General features: G+C 33.5%; 2 protein-coding genes across 3 annotated transcripts; both read right to left on the minus strand.

The window, feature by feature from the left end:
• Positions 1–11097: 11097 nt before the first annotated feature.
• LOC141684002 (uncharacterized) lies at positions 11098–13726 on the minus strand. 2 transcript variants are annotated; one of them, XM_074488837.1, is made up of 4 exons: positions 12449–13726; positions 12164–12319; positions 11437–11694; positions 11098–11351 (listed from the first exon to the last, which is right to left on the minus strand). In XM_074488837.1, exons 1-4 carry the CDS (start codon positions 13472–13474, stop codon positions 11205–11207), a joined length of 1587 nt encoding a protein of 528 aa, XP_074344938.1. In that variant the 5' UTR covers positions 13475–13726; the 3' UTR covers positions 11098–11204. The 2 variants fall into 2 exon arrangements, with proteins under 2 accessions (XP_074344938.1, XP_074344937.1); XM_074488836.1 differs by having other exon boundaries at positions 11098–11354.
• Positions 13727–13933: 207 nt separating this feature from the next.
• LOC141684004 (putative beta-1,4-xylosyltransferase IRX10L) lies at positions 13934–18699 on the minus strand. Its single transcript, XM_074488838.1, has 4 exons — positions 18298–18699; positions 15731–16119; positions 15348–15589; positions 13934–14718 (listed from the first exon to the last, which is right to left on the minus strand). Exons 1-4 carry the CDS (start codon positions 18401–18403, stop codon positions 14205–14207), a joined length of 1251 nt encoding a protein of 416 aa, XP_074344939.1. The 5' UTR covers positions 18404–18699; the 3' UTR covers positions 13934–14204.
• Positions 18700–22222: the final 3523 nt, after the last annotated feature.

Consider the following 22222-nt stretch of genomic DNA (forward strand, 5'->3'; position numbering starts at 1 on the left):
TCTCGTTGTATCGGATCCCTTTGCCAAGATGCCTGCGTACCAATTTATATTGGATCAAGCCTACGCAGTTCTGTGAAATTTGGGCTTATCCCTAAGAGACTTTAGGGATAAGTTTCGTTAATGTGGTAATTACCGATTTTATCTGATTTAATCTGAGCATTGTGATATCTTCCTGATTTGAAGAATATCGTTGAGAGATATTTTCCGTTATTGATTTATTGAGATTGATTCTTTCCTCGTTTCGGAGAGAGGATAACTTGGGGCTTAAGCAATTAATTATTAGCCATAATTAATAATTAACAAATTACGGAATTATTAAAAAGTATTTGTCATGCCAAAACGTGGCATAACAACTACCCCCCAGTTCTTCAGTGTAGCTTGCTGCAGTGGAGAACTAAATATTCTTCAATCGCTGAAACAACTAAAAATCGGAGTTTAGTAAATAACATAGAGCACCTTCGTGCTCAAAACAATTATACGAATGCACGTGCGAGACCATGCAAGATCCGAAAAAGATACATATTTCCCTTGTTTGTGGTTGTGCGAGCACAAATTTATAAATCCATTGCGAACAATGATGTTAAGTTGGACCTTGACGTACACACTTCAAGATAGATATAACAGCCGATCGTAAAATTGTATTATTGAGGTGAACTGCTAGTATTATATGAATGTAACAAGATCAACAAACATGCCTTCAGCAAAAGATAAGGCGGAACTCCCGACCTTCAATCTCTTTCTGTACTTAAGATAAGGTGAGCTCGCACCTTGAATCTCTTTCCATACTTGAGATAAGGTGAGCTCATACCTTCAATCTTTCCGTTTGTAATCTTTCTGCCTATCTAGGCGTAAGGTGTCAACAATACAAGTTCACAATCGGTAGTGTATATCATTCCAAGTGGTTGTCTCAGCTACCAAACATAGCAATTCCCATTCACAAGTTTGAAAATATTTTTCGACATATATGTATTATCGCGACAGTATATACAAAATATTTTAAACGCAATTCAAACATAATAAATATGCCAATTTAAAATTGTCACGATATTTATTTTTCCCAAAAATAATGCTCTTTCTTAAATATTTTCCCAAAATTATGCATCTCGCATATATAATTTATTTTTCCAAAAGATGCAGCTCGTACGATCTTCTAAAAATCCACAATTCTCTCAAATAAATATCTCGTACGATTTTTTCCCAAAATATGTGTGTCGTCCAAAATTAAGATGACGCAATAATTTTACAATCATAAAAATATGTGACTCGCACGAATTTTATCACTAAATATTTTTCTTATAAAAAATTAGAAGAAAAACATAATATCTATGCATTCATCACTTAATAATAAATTTGCAGAAATAAATCAGGAGAAGAAAAATCTTATCTTTATTTTCCGCTTCTAACAGGCTGTGAATTTCTGAGTGTCACCATTTTTCTATGGTGCGTTTCAGTGTTCCTCAAGTTTTTTGTCCTTTTCTTTTTCCTGCTGGCCCCGCAATCTCAACATGACATGTTCATTCGTCATTCTTTTTACTCCATGGTTGCTTCCCTTTTTTTTATTTCTCCTTGTCCGCGCGTGTATATTACCTTAACATGTCCGTCCGCGTGTGACTACAAACGCCTGATCGTTGGGTTTTCTTAAATGCCACGGGTCGCTCCATGTTAAATATTATTTTTTTCGCCAAGTTTGCATGCCGCCGTTGGGTCTTGTTATTCATCATGAGACTGCCTTTGCTGCACCATATTGCACCGCCTGGACTCCGCTGAATTGTGTGTTATTGTACATCCATATAGGATATATCTGCCACGAGCCCCTTTTTTTTCACCATCGGTAATTGACTATCGATCCCCCATTGTATGGATGAACCATAAACCCACGAGTTTTGTAATATTATTCGTCCTCCTCGAATAATAACCCCTCCTTTTAGCGCCAAATGTTGTTGGAGGAATTTCGTAACAACACGAAATCGGAGGGTTGCTGGAATATTAGAGCGATTTGTGTGTAGTTGTGAGATTAGGGTTTATGAAAAAGAGGGGTTGGACTTGGGAGGTGTCTCGATTTGTCTCGTTGTATCGGATCCCTTTGCCAAGATGCCTGCGTACCAATTTATATTGGATCAAGCCTACGCAGTTCTGTGAAATTTGGGCTTATCCCTAAGAGACTTTAGGGATAAGTTTCGTTAATGTGGTAATTACCGATTTTATCTGATTTAATCTGAGCGTTGTGATATCTTCCTGATTTGAAGAATATCGTTGAGAGATATTTTCCGTTATTGATTTATTGAGATTGATTCTTTCCTCGTTTCGGAGAGAGGATAACTTGGGGCTTAAGCAATTAATTATTAGCCGTAATTAATAATTAACAAATTACGGAATTATTAAAAAGTATTTGTCATGCCAAAACGTGGCATAACACCTACTGACTACAAAAAATCTAAATATAAACTCTAAGGTTTGTCATAAATTAGCTAACACACTAATACTAAAAAAAATGAAAAATGGGTAGAGATCCATATCTTGCTTAATGTAAGATCCGTTTGGAGGCAGGAGAGTGATCTTAAACCAATTAATGTTATTGATACTAGTTAAACTAATAAACATGTAATCAATCTTATAAAGAAGTACTTAGAAGAATTTTTACCATGATGTATATGCTGCAAAAGAACCTATATGGGGATTCAGCAGATTTGTATTTCTCATCTTCATTTAAAATTGATGTATATGCATCAATTACACTACTGGATATTGTATTATTGATCTTCAAAGTTTTAATCTGATATTTCATGCAAGTTATATCCTCCCACAAAAAGATTGGCTGTCTGCATCAATATTTGAAATTAAATGCATTAACATTAATGTGCAACGCACCGTATAATTAAAATTAGACTAAAATTTTTAATTTGATATACATTGGGTTCCCACTATCTTCATTAATCCAATTCCAGACCTCCTCCTCTGTTTTTGTCAATCTCATTCTATCAATATCAATCACTCGATCTAGGAAAGGAGATTTCTGGAATTCGCCTACTTTCAGCTCCCTCCTTGGTCTTTCATGGTCAAACAGGTCTTCCAATTCAAATTTTTTTAAATTATCACTAGCAGATCTATCAAAATCCACAATATCACCACAACTTGTTAATTCTCCTAGGAAATTATCGATGTCATGTAATTTATTAAAAGCTCTATCAAAACGAGGAAGTGACAAAATCTCAATTGTCTTCTAGCCACTCTCTGATAATTTTGGCCATTCTTTTGCATTGTTTTATTGATACAAAATTTTTTTAATAAAGCATACTATAACATAAATTTATAATTTTGATTAAGCAAAACAAATAAATTATATTCTTATTCTTTTAATAAGTTATCCATTACTATCAGTCATGTCAAACTTGGTGTAAAATTCAATAAAATTAAATGTAATACCTTGGATCAAGAGTTTGTGAACCAGAGGCTTTAAATTGTTTTCCAAATTTCTCTTCAAACTCCTTCACCTTTGGATTATTTGGGAAGATTTCATTTGCAATTACCAAGTTGTACTTTAATATTTTATTTGCTACTTCAAATTCCATAAAATTAATCTCCTGCTGTGATAGCATTTCCTATTTTTTGCAAGTAATCTTTTATTCCAACTTGTATAAGTAATAATTATACTAACAATTTTTGAAGTAGAAATAACAATTTTTTACCTCCTCGGTACAGAAATCATTACAATTGTGTTCTTTTTGAACATTCCTTACAATTGACATGATATCGTTGTTCATCATGTCTTCTTCGAAAGATAATGTACACGATTGAACTCCTTTAATCGTTTGTTCTGGTGTTTTCCAATTGTCTTTTAAATCAAATACCTGTACATAATATCTTGATTTCAAATAATTAAATTGATGAAGTTATGACATTTCAATAAATGTGAAAGATATAACATTGGAAAACATTTGTTTTCTGTATATTAGAAGAAATTATCAAATTATATACAGGACTTGATAAACTATGTATGAATTACTTTTTCAGTTGAATAAAGTTTACCTTGCTGACCATTCCTTCAGTATTCTGAATTTGCTTTTCTTGTTTTTGATTGTAATGAATATTTTGGCTCACATATGGATCAATATGTTGTTTATCAGTTGATGGTTGACTGGTTTATTCATTATCTTTATTTTCTTTATCCAATTTTTGATGCTGCAAAATAAAGGTAAGTTAGGCAGTTTTGTACTGGTTAAAAATAACAGAACTGAAGATTTGTACATAATAATTTTTACCTTGCTCACCATTCCTTCATCATTCTCAACTGGCTCTTTTTGTTGGTCAGCATTCTTATTATCTTGTACCTTTTCCGGAACTTCTTCTTGTTTTTTAAACTTTTGAAGCTACAAAATAATTCAGGACCATTTGCAGAGTGTAAGATTATTATCTATTGTACCAGATGATTAAAAAGTATATAGAATTGACAGAATGATATTTATTAAAATTTTATGAATTTGGTAGCAATTACATTATTAAAAAAAATTATAACATTTAAATATGTATGTGCAATATGTTTGTACTACAAAATAAACTTCCAATTCTCCTTTACCAAAACCATCATCATACATTTCAGCTTTACTTCGATTAGCTATCAGAGAAGTCTTCCACCAATGAAAGCTGGTACTATTCTATTAGCAATGATTCGAAAATATCTTGTTCGATCAAGATACATGAACTGAAATATAAAAAAAAAATATAAACAAGATCATATATACTATGCACAAAAAAAATATAACTGAACATTAATAAAATGTGAGTGCATTACTTACGAGAAGAAACACCAACGACCCAGTATAGTACTGTGTGTGAGGATTCTTCCACCATAACTCATGTGCCTCCTTAATATTTTCTAAAACTGGCTTGCACCAATTGAAGTTTTTTTCCTTTTCGTAATCATCTTTAAATCCTAGTGCATATTGACTCACATTAGCACTCTTATCTGTTTTTATGAAAAGATTTGTCATTAGTACCATAAAGTTCTGTTTGAAAACTAAATCTGCATCCGTGGACATTGCAATGGCATTTGAAACCATTAATTCAGTGATTCTCTTTTTATGAAATTGAGACATCCATTTAGTATATATTTCTTTATTTTTTTCAAATTGAACTTCTTCTGTACCCTTTGGAAGACCCAAAATCAGATTAACATCTTCATCATCAACTTTAATGCTTTCGTTATTGGGGAACACCATTGACATATTATTGTGGTCAAACCCCATAACACATTAATTCCAATTTCACGCAGAACATCTCTCATCTTAAAAAAAAGTAGGGGACCAAACCCTGCATTCGTTACCCATTCTTTTTGAGCTTTGGACAGTCCACTTACAACTTTTAAAAAGGTTGATGGATAAGCTCTAATTAATAATGTCTTTGGTTTTTCCTCTAATACACTTTATGAGTCTTTCTCCCTTTCAGCACACTTGTGTTTCTTCACATTTCTTTTTTCAGGCTGGAAATATAAGAATAATATAAATATTGATCCCGTAAAACAACACAAAATCTAGATACAATTTTTGAAGGCTTTTAATATAGAATTATTTTAATTTATTACCTGCACATGAGCTTTTCTCTTTTTTCCCTTCATTTTTTCCATTTTTATCTTTCTTTGTTCCACTTCTTGTTTCTTTTGTGAATGTTACAACCTCTGTAGCTTCAAAATCATCATCAGACTCGTCAATAATGCTAGATTGTTCTTTCTTTCTTTTTCTTTCAGTTGAACTTTTTTCAGCCTGAAACCCACAAGATTAAGTTATATATGCTTAGAAACAATTAAACATCTAGTAATTATCTAGCATCAAGATTAAGCAATCAATATATTTTAAGAGACTTATATTATATTATTTGGGGGTTATGACTTTGGAATTGCCAAAAGGTTAGTTGGGTTAAAATAGTAAAATGGCAAAAGAAAAAGGTGCAATAAATAATTAGTACAGCAGCAGCGAGAGGTTCACCGAAAGAAGTAAAATGATTGTCTCTTTCTTGTTTCCCCTCCCATCATCACGTCCCAATTGAATCTCAACTTTTCCATCTACATATTATTTTCCTTTCTTTAATTTTTTTAATCAAAGTACAACTTTTCTTTCTTTTTATTAACAGCGTTTTATACATGGACGGTGCACATTCCACGATGCTTACCGACATTACTGGGGTTTTATTCTCCTACCATAAAGACCACGTCATACTATACTATACTTTATCATAACTTTAATATGAATAAAAACTATCAATTTATTCTCCTACATATTTTTTTATCTTCTACTCCGTAAATGAGTAAGGAAAAATATATTAATATAGAGATATATTTTACTTGATATTTTCTTCCTTCTTTATCTGATTTTGGGCTTGCTGTCGTCAGCCTTGGTGATCTTCGTTTTTCCATTGTACCAACTGAAGTTTCCCTGCTATTTTTCTTTTTTTTCTTTGTTCGGTCCTGTTTAAAATTAATAATTGTAGGTGAATCTCATAAAATTTGATCAGATAAATCGACAAATGTATATAACTAGAACTACTATTTACCTTGCTGTCCAATTGATTATCAAACTTAAATGACTCTTCTTTTTCTTCATTTTCTTTATCATCTTTTCCAGTATATACATGATCAGTTTCTGTATCACTTAGGGCATCTTTATTTTCTTCCACATCATTATTTATATCTTCAGCTCCAGTAACTTCTTTTCCATTTTTTGGATTTGATGCTCTTGCTCCTTCATGTGTTACCAACTGTGGTTCATCATTGTCATTATCCTACAATAAACATTGGATTAGTTACATATTAATACAAAAAAATTGTGTTAGAAAATATATTAATAAAAAGGATTATGAGATTAATCTCATCAGAAAGTTCTCGACGTGCCCTTGTTTTGATTCTTATTTTCTTTATCTTATGCTGAAAAGCAGACTTGTTAATCTCTCTCACTGAGTCTTCATTGAATTTAATACGATCAACATTTGTTGGTATTGGAGACTGAGATAAAAAAGATTGTGAGATTAATAAAAATTATTTTGAGATTAACCTCATCAAAAAGTTCTCAACGTTCCCATTTTTTTACTCTGTTTTTTTACCTTATGCTGAAAAGAAGACTTGTTAATCTCTTTCACTGAGTCCTCACTGAGTTTAATCTGATCAATACTTGTTGATATTGGAGACTGAGATAGTCCATGCAAGATACAATCATGCAAAGTACCTATATGCATTAGCAGTTAGGTTATATTTTTCCGAAAATTTATAAGTGTTCAACTAGATAGGTAGCTAGCTGTGAACAATGTGCTGCATACTTTTCACAACTTTTACTAGTTTATATCTTGAAAAAATAATTGATGCTTACATGGTTCTGCGATTGGTGTGGTATTTTCTTGAGAACTTTCAAAAGTATATATACATAACGCCTGAAGTACATCAGCGGCCTCAATATTTCAAATTGGAGAATGAGGTTGAACTCTTATTGCACTCTTGTAACCGGTCTCTTCTTTCTTTTTAAAAAGTCTGTAACACTGATTATTTCAATATCATCATCTACTTCATTTCTGTCGTTGGATTCATTGACCATACTCTCACACATTGATGGTAGTTTTGAAGAAAACGCATCTACATCATCACTTGTGAACCAATTCTCATTCATCTATTAATATTCAAATAAGAACAAAATAGTCAAATAAGTGCAAGTAATCAAACAAAGTAAAAATATATATATAGTGTATTGTACTTACAAATCCTGGATAATGTTCTTTGAAAATGTAATATTTTGGACATGAGATTAGAAATTTGTATATGTAGTACAAAACATAGTAACCACATTTAGAACCATCCTTCTGTTGTGGGACTTTGTGAATATGAAATGGATACTTTAGAATTTCATGTGTTCCTTCTCTTTTCTCCTGATTGAAAATGTCTTGGACAAATCTACATATTAAATTAGACTTTGTTAGATTACTTTTATTGTCTGATATGATAAAACATTACATTTACGATTAGATGAAGTCAAACAACAGAATACGGGTCATACTTTTGAAGTTGTGCTTTTAGTCTATTTGAAAAGGTTGACTTTAGTGAATCCAACAACAACAAACATGGACTTCTTTTGGATTCCAGTGTCTCTCCAAAATTACATAATATGAGCAAATTCCAGTGGCCCCTATAATGAAAAATATATAAAAAAATCATTAAAGTTGCAGTTCTTATAATATTATTTTATGAAAATTATTTTACATACCCTTCACACATTGGAACAAAAAGGTATCTTCTTCCAAATACTTTCTCCTTTGATATATAGCTCAATGCATTTTTCCTTGAATCACCATTGTTCAACATATATTTTCTGAACCATAGAGGGTCCAAAAAAATACATTTTTCTCTTTTGTCAATCTGTAGTGTTTGCCACATACCCCTATAAATGCCAAATATATTATATTATTATCAGCAATTTACGACTAACAATAAAAATCCTGATGTATATATAAATGCAACACAAGTGAATTAATGTAGGGCTCTGCTAAGTTGAGTAGCATTGATAGTTTAAAATTTTCAAATAATTACCTGATGTATTGATCAAAAGTATTTGTGCTTAGATATCCTACTTTGTTTCTCATTTTCCGTTTCACTGTTGATTTGCTTGATCCAGAATTTTTATCTTTTGTCTTCATTTCTACTACATTTTTCTGCTACTTGAATGAGTACCTGAAATTTTAACAATAGAACTTAATATATGTTTAATTTACACTGAAGAAGAATATTTTAAGAAGTTTAGAGCTGTTCTTTTAAAAAATAAAGGATGGGAGTCATATAGAATTACACACATTGACTACACGAAAGAGTCTCCACATTGAAATTACGTGAAATTAATTTATTGTGCTATCTATGTGCTTTTTGTGAACTATTATTCCTTTTTTCTCATCATTGCAGTTCTATCAGAAATTAGTTCTTCTATATTTGATAGATCTCTATTAGCTCTATCAAATAAAAGAACAGATCAGATACAAAGGCAGCTTGTCTGTCATAATCAGTGCATTATATTTGTCGTGATGACTAATCATTAAAAAAAATCACAGAAATTAGTTACAGAGGCAGCCAAGTAAAAGCCCCCCTTAAAAACAAATGTATCCAAATCTACAAAGTATAAATATAACATAAAGAAATGTAAAATTAATACACATTCTCAAGAGAATAAACATAAATTAAAGAATATGTTTTATTTTATTGTAAAATGTACAGTTATGTTAAAGCTACACCACTAGATTCCGCTACAACCCTTTTAGCCTCAAACTCTACGATTTACGGTGCACTAATCACCACAATAACCAAAGTACAAATCACCAGTCTCAGCATTAAAATTATAAAATATTACATTCCATCCATTTATATCTTTGTTTAATAATAATGCTTTTTTATTTAATTACTTAATCATAATCTAAAAGCACATAAATATACTTTTATACTTCTAATAGAGAACCATAAGATTAAATATATATCTTGTTTAAAGAATAATGCTTCTATTGTATATTTTAATCATAATTTCAATTTTTTACCATAGAAATTTAGGAACACATGATTCCCTATTATTAAACTTAGTATCCGCAACTACTAAATCATTGGATTATCCGTTATAGAATCTATATTTACAAACAAATTATACATGATATGTAGGAACATGTCTAATAAATATATAAATGAAGAAATACACTCTTAAGAATTATATCTGATAATGTCTAGTCCAGGGCTTACTCAACTATGGCGAATAAGAATTCCAAATCTTGCATTACATCGATTTTACTAAATTCATTTTTATGCAGAATCATTAATACTGATTCAAAATCTAAAAACACAAAACATACTTCTCTAATTCTAATGCAGAATGATAAGACTAAACATATATCGTGTTTTAAAAATAACGCTAAATCATTGGATATATCTGTTAGTAGTTTTTTTCTTTATATAATCTATATTTACAAACAACTCATACAGAACTTTATGAAATAATTTTTTCTATTGAAAAATAGAAATAAAATAGATCTATACCACTGTAAAATCGATTTATTCAGTAGAATCTAAAATAAACAAACAGAATCTACTCTACAAACAAGTGTTTTAAACGCACAGACTTTACTTCTACCGTGGAATCAATATTTTTAGTAGAATCTAAAACTAATATACAGAATCTACTCTACAAACAAGTGATTCTAACATACAAATTTTGCTTCTACCATGGAATTAATATCTTCAGTAGAATCTGAAACTAACATACAGAATCTACTCTACAAACAAGTGATTTTAACCACACTGATTTTGCTTCTACCGTGGAATAAAAATCAAAAAACCTATAAAAGAAATCGACATGCATTTTAATATAAGTCAGTTTTATAAATATTTCTTCTGTATAATCTATCTAAAAACTTGAACTCAAGTCAACGACTACAAAAAATTATATTCTACTCTAGAAACTTTAAATATGTTGTAGAATATAAAAAAAACCTAACCTATACGATTAAACTTTATTGAAGTTGAATTTATCCTTCAAATCTACCTGAAAAACGAATTATACATCTGAAATTGATCTATATATTCTCAAATTCCTGATAATATTCGAATTAAAGATAAAATAGATCTACTTACGGAGCTCCTTTAGATGAAATCGTCGATTATGAGGCTCGATTTGAATGATTTCTTTCTAATTCATGCGTTTTCATCTGTTATTCATGTCCCAACTTTTTTGCGTGTGTAGTGTGTTTAATGTGTCTGTACGGACCGTTATTAAAAGTAGTGGGTTGGTTAGTTTTTACTTTTTTAAAATTAGGCTTATTTAATTACAAAACTGCCACTTAATCTGGGCCACTAAAAAATTGAATGGCTGAGATTGGGGTTCTTTATGGTTTACTATATAAAAAGTTCTCTATTAATTAGGACTCATATATATATATACTTATAATTATAAATTATAATTAATTTTTGTAATTATTATTTAATATTAATATTTTGATCTCAACCCATAATTCACACGAATTATAAAATAAAAGCGGGTCCATGCTAAAATAGGTAGAGTCCATGAGCAGTCAAGTGGCATAACATTGTGTCTTTGTATTGTCTTAAAAAAATTGCTGTAGAAGAAAATATTAGATAGTGAATAACATTACACATGGGGCTATTCATAATGTCCGCCAAGTTAAAACTAAAAAGCAAAGAAAATTTAGATAACTACTCTTTGGAAGCCAGCGTCTCTTGGGGACAGACAACCTCGGTAGCCAGCCACAATGACAGACAAAGCTATTCCTACGCCAATCAACCCCTTAGCCCAATTGGATTTGGAGGTGCTCACTAGTTTTTCTCCTTGCATCTGCTATAATCAAAGAACATGTTTATTATACTGCTTCTACAATTTATGGTATTTGACATATTCGAGTAAGAGTATAAAATCTTACTCTAACTGCATTGTGCAATGAAGGTTTGGATTTGCGTAAAGGATCTTCTGCAACTAATATGTAGAAGAGTCCCATAACTCCTACATGTCGTTGAGCACTGCTGTAGTTGGATACTAAAGATAATGTCTCTCCGTCTGAGATTCTTACAGAGCCTGGTTGTGGATAACAAGTGGACATTCCTACAATGTAACCCGCCTCATTTCCAGCTTCTGTTCCTTCTCCGTAAGTTGGTGTTGATGAGCATATAACTCGCCCATCCTGTTTAGTCAAACAATTTTACAGGAAATTGAAAAAAATAGCATATGCAGCCATATTTGTTTTATAATTTAACAACAATACATCGAAATTGCTCCATAACTCTCAACTGCACACTTGTTTGGAGTAATAAGCAAGGAAATTCTAAGACTCTGATATTAAGGAGATAGGACAACATTTCTTTACATGATAATGCAGCTCAAGAGATGTAGATTGATTACCAGTTCCTCACACAACACTCTGCCATGATATGTTCAATGTTGCGAGATTATGAAAGTAAGCTAGTAATTGAGGGTTTTTGTTCTGCACAAATGAATTAAACCCGTTGTATACTATCTTTTTACTGATTGATGTATCTGGGTTTTGCCATAGATTATGTGTAGCTAGCATGAGTTTTATGAATAGCTAGCACGAGTCTAAAGTAAAAGTACATGTGGAATTAGCCAAAATCAAGACTCTAAAATGACAATACCTCTCCATAAAGAGTCGAACCAGTGCCCCCTGTATGCTGGTGTGCAACACCATATATTACATCACCACCAGTTGGCAAACTCAGGCTTATCTGTCTGGAATCAATGCAATCCATGTCAACCAGGTCAGTGGCACAGCGGTCTACATTATACTCAATCTGCATATATAACAGTAAATTTGATAGTCAGAAACATACGTAAAGAGTTGAGACTCTATGTTGAACGGACTCACATACATCAGAAAGTGTTTAAGATTTAAGTATGAAAGATATAAAATATGAACTCACATGGCAATTGTGTTTTGTGCCAAGTCCTGTCGACTCATCTAAAATTTTCCATGTATCAGTGACATCAAGTATATAAATGTGAAGAGGCCTAATAGATTTATCCCAATCAATCCACTTGAGTGTGTACTTCATGTGGATGCTTCTGCTAGCACTCCCAAACCCCTCTCTCACTCTGCACCGCGTTCCATCGTAGCAGCAATACAAGCCACCTCTGTAATCTGGATTCAGAGCTCGGCCATATTCATCTACAGTCACATTGTACAGATCACACTGGCACTCACTGCATCCTAATCTCTCAACTACACCCCGTGTATCAATTGCATGAACATTAAGGAACCATTTCTCCTCATATCCATCAGGAATTTCCTCCGGATTGCCAATCTCTATACCATAAGGAAACGGGATTTGAGTAGCCGTCTTTCGTGTTTCAGATCCAAGCCCAAAATACTGCAAAAGACCATCATGACACACTCCAGCATTGGACATAACAATGACACTTGGCTGGCGAAAGCCTGCATCTGAATCGTGTTGTGATACATCAACACCTTGACGTTGATAATATCTTACTACAATCCAGTGGTGGAGATAAATATCCTGAAGGGGAACAGAGTTCCCTGCTTCATCAACTACTTCAGCACGAAAATCCTTGAGAGCAACATGACCTCTTGGAAAATCGATATCATGAAAGATTTTGTTGGCCACTGAACCTCGTTCAAGAACAAGCTTAGGAGACAGGAACACTTTAGATTTTACTTTGTAAACATTTTCTACCCGAGCTTCAGAATAACAGCTACTCATCGCGAAAAAAGCAACTATACTTGCTAAAAACGAACCCTGAAGACCACAAACCATGTTCACTCTCAAAAATTTAGTGAAGAGAAAAGAAAAGTATGAGCTTAGGGTTGCAGCAACAGTTAAGAAACTACCAGAACTTTCTTTGGGAGCTAAGACAACAAATAAAACACAAGCGGGGTTAGATAGATTGATAGATAGATATTTTGGAATATTAGTATTTCTTTCATTCATGATTCATCATAATATAATAGCCTGAGGGGGCCAGTGACTAGCGTATGTAGGAGTAAGCCACTTGGCAAACAACTTCATCAATTTCCATGCACACAAACGACATACAAACATGGAGCTAGCAGCTTCTAATGAAATCTTTATTGAAAAATACTCTTACCTCTTTTAGTTTTAGGATTTAAAATTGTGTGGACACAACGAGGATTTTTTCTAATTAACTATAAAAAACACACATTTCTCAATAAAGACTGCATTTCACGATTTTTTCCAAGTAAAAAAAAACCTCATTTCATGTAGCCTGAAACTTGAACAAAGAACCAAAACAGATAATAATAATAAAAAATCCTCAAAAAAATTACTATTTCTTTCAAGTTCTCCAAATTGCAGTTCTTTTTCCTTTTCTGGTAAAGTTCAATTACAGAAACTCAAATGCATACACACTCTGCCCCAGTGGGTACCAAGTTGGTACTACCAACCCTCTATACATCTTGTTACCAAGATGAGAGGAGAAGCTGTTCTTGATTGTATAATTGAGTTAAGTGTGAATTTTGGCCGTACATGAATAACTAGTTCTGGGCTTCAGGTTCCTAGTGAGCACAGAAGAAAATCTCAGAAGACTTGAAGGACCATTACAAAAGATAAGGATTTGTATATCCAAGCTACATTACTACCTTCATTGAAGGCTATACCAATAGGGTACGACATAAGGAGAAATGCAATCACCAACACCACGCTACCAAGGTTTCAGGTCACCAACCGGGCCTGCCTTCCAGTTCAAGATTTTCTCTCCAGGTTTCAAGAAGATGCTTCTGTCATGAGGAAGCTTTCGAGCAAGCCCATTTAAAATTTGATGGAAAGCATCCCCAGGTTGAGCAGGTTGCGGAAATAACATCGCCTGTTTCATTGAAGGATTTGCAAGCAATCTCTGTTTTTTTAATATGACCTCTGGCGAAATATTAGTAAGTATTGTGTCCAAATTTGGAACATCCTTCTCCGCTATGTAAACCCCAATTTCTTCCCACGGAATGGCATCAGCAAACGGCAAAACAATGTCATCTGCTATAATAACAGGAATACAGCCAAAGATCACGGCTTCAACTAATCTAGGACTCCATGGGGCCCATCCGAGTGGACACAAGCAAAATATTGCTCTTTGCATGTCTTCATAGTAGGTAGTTGGGTGCTCTGTGGAGATGTCGAAGAGTGGATTGTCCTTAAAGTTCTCCCACACTGCTGCCCTTGCACCTCTTCAGGATAAGGAAAAAAAATTAGAACAACAATTCTTGATATCATATGAGCAATAATTAAGATTCAACTAGGAAAATATGTATATTATATGCTTCATTTTTGTTTTGCATTTTGTAATCGGTTAACAATCACCATAGCTTTCTTCATTTCTTTCTATATTTCCATGCTTTATATTGTAAGATGATGCTGGATACCCGAAATCAGTCCAGATTTTGCTTCTCAGACCGATGCAGCATGGTTAAATTGGTGGACGAGAACAAATGTATTTCTCAATAACCATCATTATAGTTGCACATCCATTCAAGAACCTATGATTGTCATTTCTGTGCTAACGAACCTAATCTTGTACCAATAAGAGGTGTTTAGCTAATTTAGATACTTATTTCCACATATAAGTGGAAAATTAGATCAGCCAAACACCATCATATCATATGTGTGTGCTGTTAAGTATTACTTTATAACATATCAATTGCTTAGTGAGAATAATTAGACTGATCACATGTGTCATGCAGTTTGCAGGTTACAAATTCTAAATTACCATGGTAAATGCATCAAAAGTGTATTCCTTAAAGTTACATGGATATATAACTACTTGCGTTAGTAAACATGCTGCGTTTAAGATATGTACCTTGCATAATAACCACCCTCCGGGTCGTTACCCACATCATAAAACAAACCTCTGAAGTAAACAAAGATGGATCTAGGCGTGTTTGGCGGGATCAAGTGAGATTGCATTTTCTGGGGAGGAGCATAAGGTGGAACTGTGATGGAGCCTTCCTTTAAGCAAACATGATTTTTCTGTCCAAAAGTTTGAACCAAAGTAGCACGCTGCAGCAACGTAAGAATCCCTCTTTCAATTGCCTTCTCTTCCTGAGATAACACAGGTCACATCAGATCAAGTTAGAGGGAAAGGGGGAGAGGGGTAGAGAGAGAGAGAGAGAGAGAGAGAGAGAGGGAGGGAGGGAGAGAGGGGGGGAGGGAGGGAGAGAGAGACGGGGGGAGAGTGAGTACTAGATAATGGAAGCATGCTCCAAAATCATGAGGAGTTATGAAGAAGTGATCAGCCCCTTCTGTCCTATTCCAGTAAGGCCAATTAGAAGAAATAAGTTGTATTGCACTTCTCATCATACGCGGTGATTTGAAGGGCAGAGGAAGACCATTTGGTGTTAAGTCACAGGTTGTATACACAGGGGTATAGAACCAATCAGCTTCCTCCGGATTGAGAGTTCGAACAGCGCTCGATAAGAGAAACCGATGCATATAAATTTCTGCAGCAAACATGTGCGAAAGGCATCTCGGATCCTTCTGTAAAATCTTCTTGTTATATTTGCTCGGAAGCTCATATACAAATACTTTCAGTCTTCCTACGGGGTCATCTTCCAAGACATCACCAGCACTACCTAATTTTTGTAAACCAAGTAAAGTTAGAGACTCGGATATTCTTTAAATAGCACCAAAACTTCAGGATTGGAATATTCTAAAAAAATAAATATGTTCGACTAATTGTTCAATACAAGAATACATAATGGAGGAAAAAATTATCAGGCACGTTCATATAACAATATCAAATTTTTCTAATTTGTACACATAACTTACTGCATATCAATTACTGCAAATTTTATACTTGTAACCGACATTAGAAGGCAGAAAAGAGGTCTTTTATTGTAAAATATATCAACCCATATAGTATTGTGATCCTAATAAGATACTGCCTACAGAAGATATGATGCGGGCAACTACAAATTATTTGATGAGATAGTACCTCATCTCAGATTCGGAGAAGTGAACATAATTTTTAAACCCCTGAATACGGGACCAATAGATTAGCTATATGATGAATTTTTTAACATACACAGTCCAAGCCATCACTCATATGACTTCTACTCATAGTCCATCAAAAATTGGCCTTTTTTTCCTGATTTGGTATCTGGATAAGCATATATAGGAGTCATATATAATAGGTTTTTCCTTGGCACATAATCTCGACTTAAACAAAGTGACCGCAGCTGCCTGACTATAGCATGAATGGTATCTTCCTATTAGATGCAGAATCACCCCTTACAAGTTGTCAAACTCTTTGACTAAACTCCATAATACATAATGATAAGATGCTCTACCAAAAAAACTAAATCGCAGTTGGTCATTATGATAAGGTATCGGCCTCCACCAGCTGAATAGACTTTCAACTTATTCCTCAGACCCGTATGATTTGCCAGATTATAATACTAAAGGTTGGTCTTGAAGAGGTTTCTTTAAAGTATTTTTCAAGCTTATGACATGTAGCACGATCGAGTGGACATTAGCGAAAAACACTGGCCAAAGCACTCTCACCATGAAATCCAGTTTCAAGTAGTGCCGGAAGGTAAGACGACATAAATTTTATGTAATTGGGTTTGGTTGATTGAGGGAAATAAACGGGGACAATATTTTAACATTAATGCCAAACATATTATTTCTGTGTGATTGCATTTATTAGAGTGAAAAAATGGATGTTTATTCACAAACTTATTACCCTTACCATGCATAGAATATCTGGTAATAATGAAAAAGGCGACTAAAAAGGGACCCATTAATAACAAGTTTTCATATAGACTAAAAAGGAGCACCAACACAACACAGAGCGCTTGATGCAACTTAAGGGGCTTTGCTATCCCAAGGCACAGCAGTCAAAATAGTCCAAAGAGCTTTAGTTTATAGTAGATTTTGACAATCAGCGATTGCAACTTATAAAGAATATTACAAAGAATACAAATGCTGTGCAAGTCACACAGCATGTCAAAAAGATTGTTCAAATTATTATGCCTACATCTGTATATCAAATATATATACTGTAAGCTGATATATTTTAGCATGATTAACAGTACCTGCGCTAGTAAATAAACAAACCATTACCCCCATCAACTCTAACTACTGATATGAAAGAAAGAAAGATGACATAGTTCTTTGTGGTATTTAAATAGGGACTGAATTATAACAATTAGAACTTATCTCAGAAAACAACTTTACAGAACACGTATTGGTCAAGGTCGTTTCAAAAATGTTAATCACATGTACCTGTGTCTCTGTATGCACAAATGTCATCAAAACACTCTTCAAACGAAAAGGATAAAATCCAGAGATAAATATATCAAACATTCCAGTTTAGATTTTTAAACTAAAAGCAGGAACACAATCTAGAGGAGAGTTTGATGCAACTGAACAAGCTTTGCAACCCCAACACACTACAGTCCCAACAGCTCTCATATTTCATACTACTAGATTAACGAAAATCAGCGGGCTAACTTGACATAAACCAGATACAAGGAAATCAAAAAGTGCCCAGATCACGCAAAAGCCAAAATCATATCTTATGATCACACAAGTCAAAATATATATCTCACCCTAATATTGTAACCTAGTGAATATATACATTTTCTCTTGATACCAAGAGCTAGAGGGTTCGAAACAATTATTTAAACTTGTACAATTGACCATCGCCAAATACTTATCTTTACATACATAAAGCTATAAATTCTATACTAAAATTATAAATAAGGAGTAAAATATAAAATATTACAGAAGAGAACTAAAGAAAGTACCTGAAATCCTCTCAGTTTGATGAAGTCTTGGGTGCTCTGAAGCATGAATGCTCAAAATAATTGCAGAAAAAAGAAGGCCAACTAAACCCCATCTCAAATTTATCATTTTCTTGGATTTTTAACACACCAACAAGCAAAAAGATTGAATCTTGAAAGTGTATTCTCAGCTACAAGCAATGAAATGGGGGCAAGAATGTTTACATAAAGAACCCAAAAGGGTTCAAAATAGTTGAGATGTCATCACAAAAAGTAGTTGATAATAGACAAGTAAATGGATATTTTTAAGAATATAGGTAATCTTGAAATTGCTTGAAGAAATAGTTGGTTTGGTGTGATTAGTTTTCAAAGAGCTGTCAAGTTAATTTTATATACAGGAAGCAATTGACAAAATGAAAATGCAAACCAAGCTAAAAATCACATGTCAAAGACTCAAAGGGCTGTTAAGGAGAGTATTTTGTATTGGGCCGTGAGGTGCTGCCTTGTATACGTATATTTGTCCGAATGTATTAGCTTCGTAATTCGCCGTTTTAGAAAAGAAATCTTACTATATATTCGGGGGTGTATTAGTGATATTTTGTAGTTTTAATTATGGTTAGTAATTAATTATAATTAATTGCTCTCTAAGTCCTATTTTTTTTGTCGTCGGAAGGTCATAATTGACTTAATGATAAAAAAAAGCTCAATATACACTATTTTTTTGCGTCAATTGCCTAAAATGCTGATTGATAATAACATTTTAAATATGAATATTATATTTTTCAAATGGTTAAGAATTAGCATATGTAATATGCGTAATCACTATCACTAATAACCCGAATATAGATGCGTATTCAGTCACCGTGGACAGTGAATACATATTTTCAAGATGCGTATTATTTACAATTTGTTAGGTCACACAACACTATAGAAGGGGGTGGAATATAGTGTTTATACAATCAAATCGATTTCAACACAAGTATGTAACATTAATCAAGTATATTCAATAAACTCTGTTACAATAGAACAGTTGTTCTCTCTCAGTGATGAACAATATCACTAAGAGCTGCTAGGTTACAATGTATAATCTTCTCGATAATGATAACACATATAGTGTAAACTCTAAGTTGTGTTTATATAGTACACAGTTACAAGATATCTTCTAATTGATATGTAATATAATTCTGTCTCTTAAAATATATCAATCAGATATCTTCTACAAGTCTTTTAGTCCTCTAACTCTTCATGCATATCTTCTTTTATTTTAGTCCAGATCTTCTCCTGTAAATCAGCCGCATTCCTTATCTGAAGTCTTCCCGCACTTAAGTCCTGATATGTATCTTCTGACGCCTTAAGTTCTGATATTAAGTTCTGACTTTAGTATGTTCTGATTTTAGTAATGCCTGATAAGGCTGTTGTTAAGTTCTGAAAACTAAACACAAATCAGATTAGACATGACATCTCAAATATATCTAACAATCTCCCCCAACTTGTAAATTATGAAAAATGTACAAGTTAATAGATTTGATGATATCAAAAACATTTAGGTACAAATGCAATAAGAGTTTATTTAGACAATTAACTACAACTTACAATACTTGTAGCTTTTACCAATCTCACTGAGTCAATCTGAATCCAAAGTGATTCTTGACAAAGTTTGATAACAACTTTCCTTCTTTATTCCTCAGGATTTGAGCTATTGTAGCTTTGACTTGCTTCAATTCTTCATTCTGACTTCCAATCTGGTAGATTGCAGTCCTAATTGCTGAGATATGGTTTCTTTACAAACCATCACCAAGTCTGATCACCCTTGGATGAGAAGCGTTTTTATTGTAGCACATACATTTCTCTTTTAGAATGACTTCAAGTTTAGCAGAATCCTTCTTTATTGGAATTTCACTTCCATCATCTTCAATTATATTAGGAATAAATTTTGTAACCCTTGAGCCAGAAATTCTTGCTTTATCTCTTATGGTCTTCATAATGAAATTTGACCATCTCCTGGTAATCTCAGACTTTATCTCTAAAAGAAAATGAAAGAATTGAAGTTCTTTCAGATATTTGTTCAGCACATCTGATTCTGATATTTGTTCTTCCATCTTCAAGAAACAGAATCATATTTTCTTTGACATTATGCTTATCATGAGCATCCAGTACCACTTGAACAGATATAACCTTGTCAAGGTGTTTCTGTGTAACATCTTCAACAGGTTTGTCAGTCAATAAGAATGGATCTCTTGTAAGCACTTCAACTCATGTCTTGATTTTGGCTTCATCAGAACCTAGTCCAGCTCTGTCTCTTGCTTCTCTGGCTTTCAATCCAACAGTCATGAAATCAGATAACAATTGGCTTTTTTTTGGATTTGATGGTTTAACATTTTTCCATGGGAGTTTCTTCTTATCAGCAACTTTCATCTTGTCTAAATCAACTTGAGCACTGTCAGAGGTTGATTTCTTGATGACTTGATCAGAATTTGCTGTTTCTTCTATAGCTTGTTGTTCTTCATTCTGAACAACTTGAGCTTTGTTAGAGGTTGTCTTGGATTCTTCAGTTATCTTCCTTCTTTTCAAAATTTGAACAGTTTCATCTTCAACAGCAGTATCATCATAAACTTGAACCATTTTGCACACAGGTTTCATCAGGATTTGAGGAACCTTCATCTCCTGTGGCTTTGTTGGTTCATCAACTTTTCCTTTCCCTTTATCTTTGGGATCAATCTCAACTTATGATCTTGTCTTGGGCTTTGAAGCCTCAGAATTTGACTTTTCCTTGATCACAATGCCTTTTACCTTAGGCCTTGGAGGTTTCTTAGCATCAGAAGCTTTAGACTTTAGATTTGTCTTCTCAGCTGCAAATCTAGCTTCTTCCTCCTTGAGATTCTCTAAATCCATTCCAGGATTATGCTTGAGAAATAATCTTCTAGCAATCTCTTCATCAAGTGTCTGAATTTTAGGATCTTTATAGTAAACAGTAGTCTACTTTCCTTTTAGCTTCAGAGTTTGCAAGAACTTCTGAGAGTCTTTACTTTCAGCTTGAATCAGAACATCAGAATCATAACTTGCTATCAGATTTTGAGTTTGAGCAGCTTCAGAACTTGTCTTCTTTTCTGTAGAAGCTTTGCTAGCATTAGTAATTAGTTTCCTTGAAGAAACTTTGCTGCTTTGCACTTAACCTTGACCCTTGCCCTTGCTAGGGTTTCCCTGGTCATCACCTTTATCATCTTTCTTCTTCGGTATTTGAGTAGGTGAGCATTTGGACTTAACTACCTTCTCCCCCTTTTTGGCATCATCTGGTAAGTAGGAGAGAGAGAAGAAGTTCTACTGAAGATTGAATTTCATTAAGTTGAGCTTTTTGAGAAGCTTGATTCTGCAGGACCTCAGTAATTTGGGCATGTTGCTGTTCTTGAACCTTCTCAATGGCTTCAACTTTCTTATAAATAGATCTGATAAACCTCTTTTTATCTAGCTCGATCTCCATATCCAGCTTTTCAGCTTTTTCCAGAAGTTTGTCAACCTTTTCATGAATTGTAGAGTGTTGACCTTGAAGAGACTTGATACTTAGAGCTGTAACTTTGAGTTGTGTCTTAATATCATAATTTGTCATCAGCTCATCAGCTTTGGCAATGTGCTATATCAGAACTTTTGAGCTTGGAATGAAATCAGATTCATTCCATTTCTTGGTCCACTCCACTCTTCTGTGAGTTTCTTCCCAAGGAATAGGAGCAGCTTGTTCAACAAATTTTTCAATAAATGCCTCTTTTCCAAGAATGGGAGCTGGAGTACTAACTGGAGCTGACTCTCCAAAACTTGCAAAAACTCATCATCTTCTGACAGTACTAAAGTGTGTGTCACTGAAGGTGATTCTGCAGTAACTTCATCTAAATTCTGATCATCAGAATTTATCTCCATAATTGGAGTTGTTGGTATCTCAGCTAGTAAGATAGGATAA

Source organism: Apium graveolens, chromosome 9 (assembly GCF_009905375.1).
Source record: "Apium graveolens cultivar Ventura chromosome 9, ASM990537v1, whole genome shotgun sequence".
NCBI lineage: Eukaryota > Viridiplantae > Streptophyta > Magnoliopsida > Apiales > Apiaceae > Apium > Apium graveolens.

Coding starts and splice junctions, on each gene's coding strand:
- LOC141684002 (XM_074488836.1), bottom strand. CDS start 13,474: ATGAATGAAAGAAATACTAATATTCCAAAATATCTATCTATCAATCTA. Junction 12,320..12,448: donor GCACAAAACACAATTGCCAT/GTGAGTTCATAT, acceptor TTATATATGCAG/ATTGAGTATAATGTAGACCG. Junction 11,695..12,163: donor GTTCGACTCTTTATGGAGAG/GTATTGTCATTT, acceptor TTGACTAAACAG/GATGGGCGAGTTATATGCTC.
- LOC141684004 (XM_074488838.1), bottom strand. CDS start 18,403: ATGATAAATTTGAGATGGGGTTTAGTTGGCCTTCTTTTTTCTGCAATT. Junction 16,120..18,297: donor TCAAACTGAGAGGATTTCAG/GTACTTTCTTTA, acceptor TACAAAAATTAG/GTAGTGCTGGTGATGTCTTG. Junction 15,590..15,730: donor GAGCATGCTTCCATTATCTA/GTACTCACTCTC, acceptor GTGTTATCTCAG/GAAGAGAAGGCAATTGAAAG.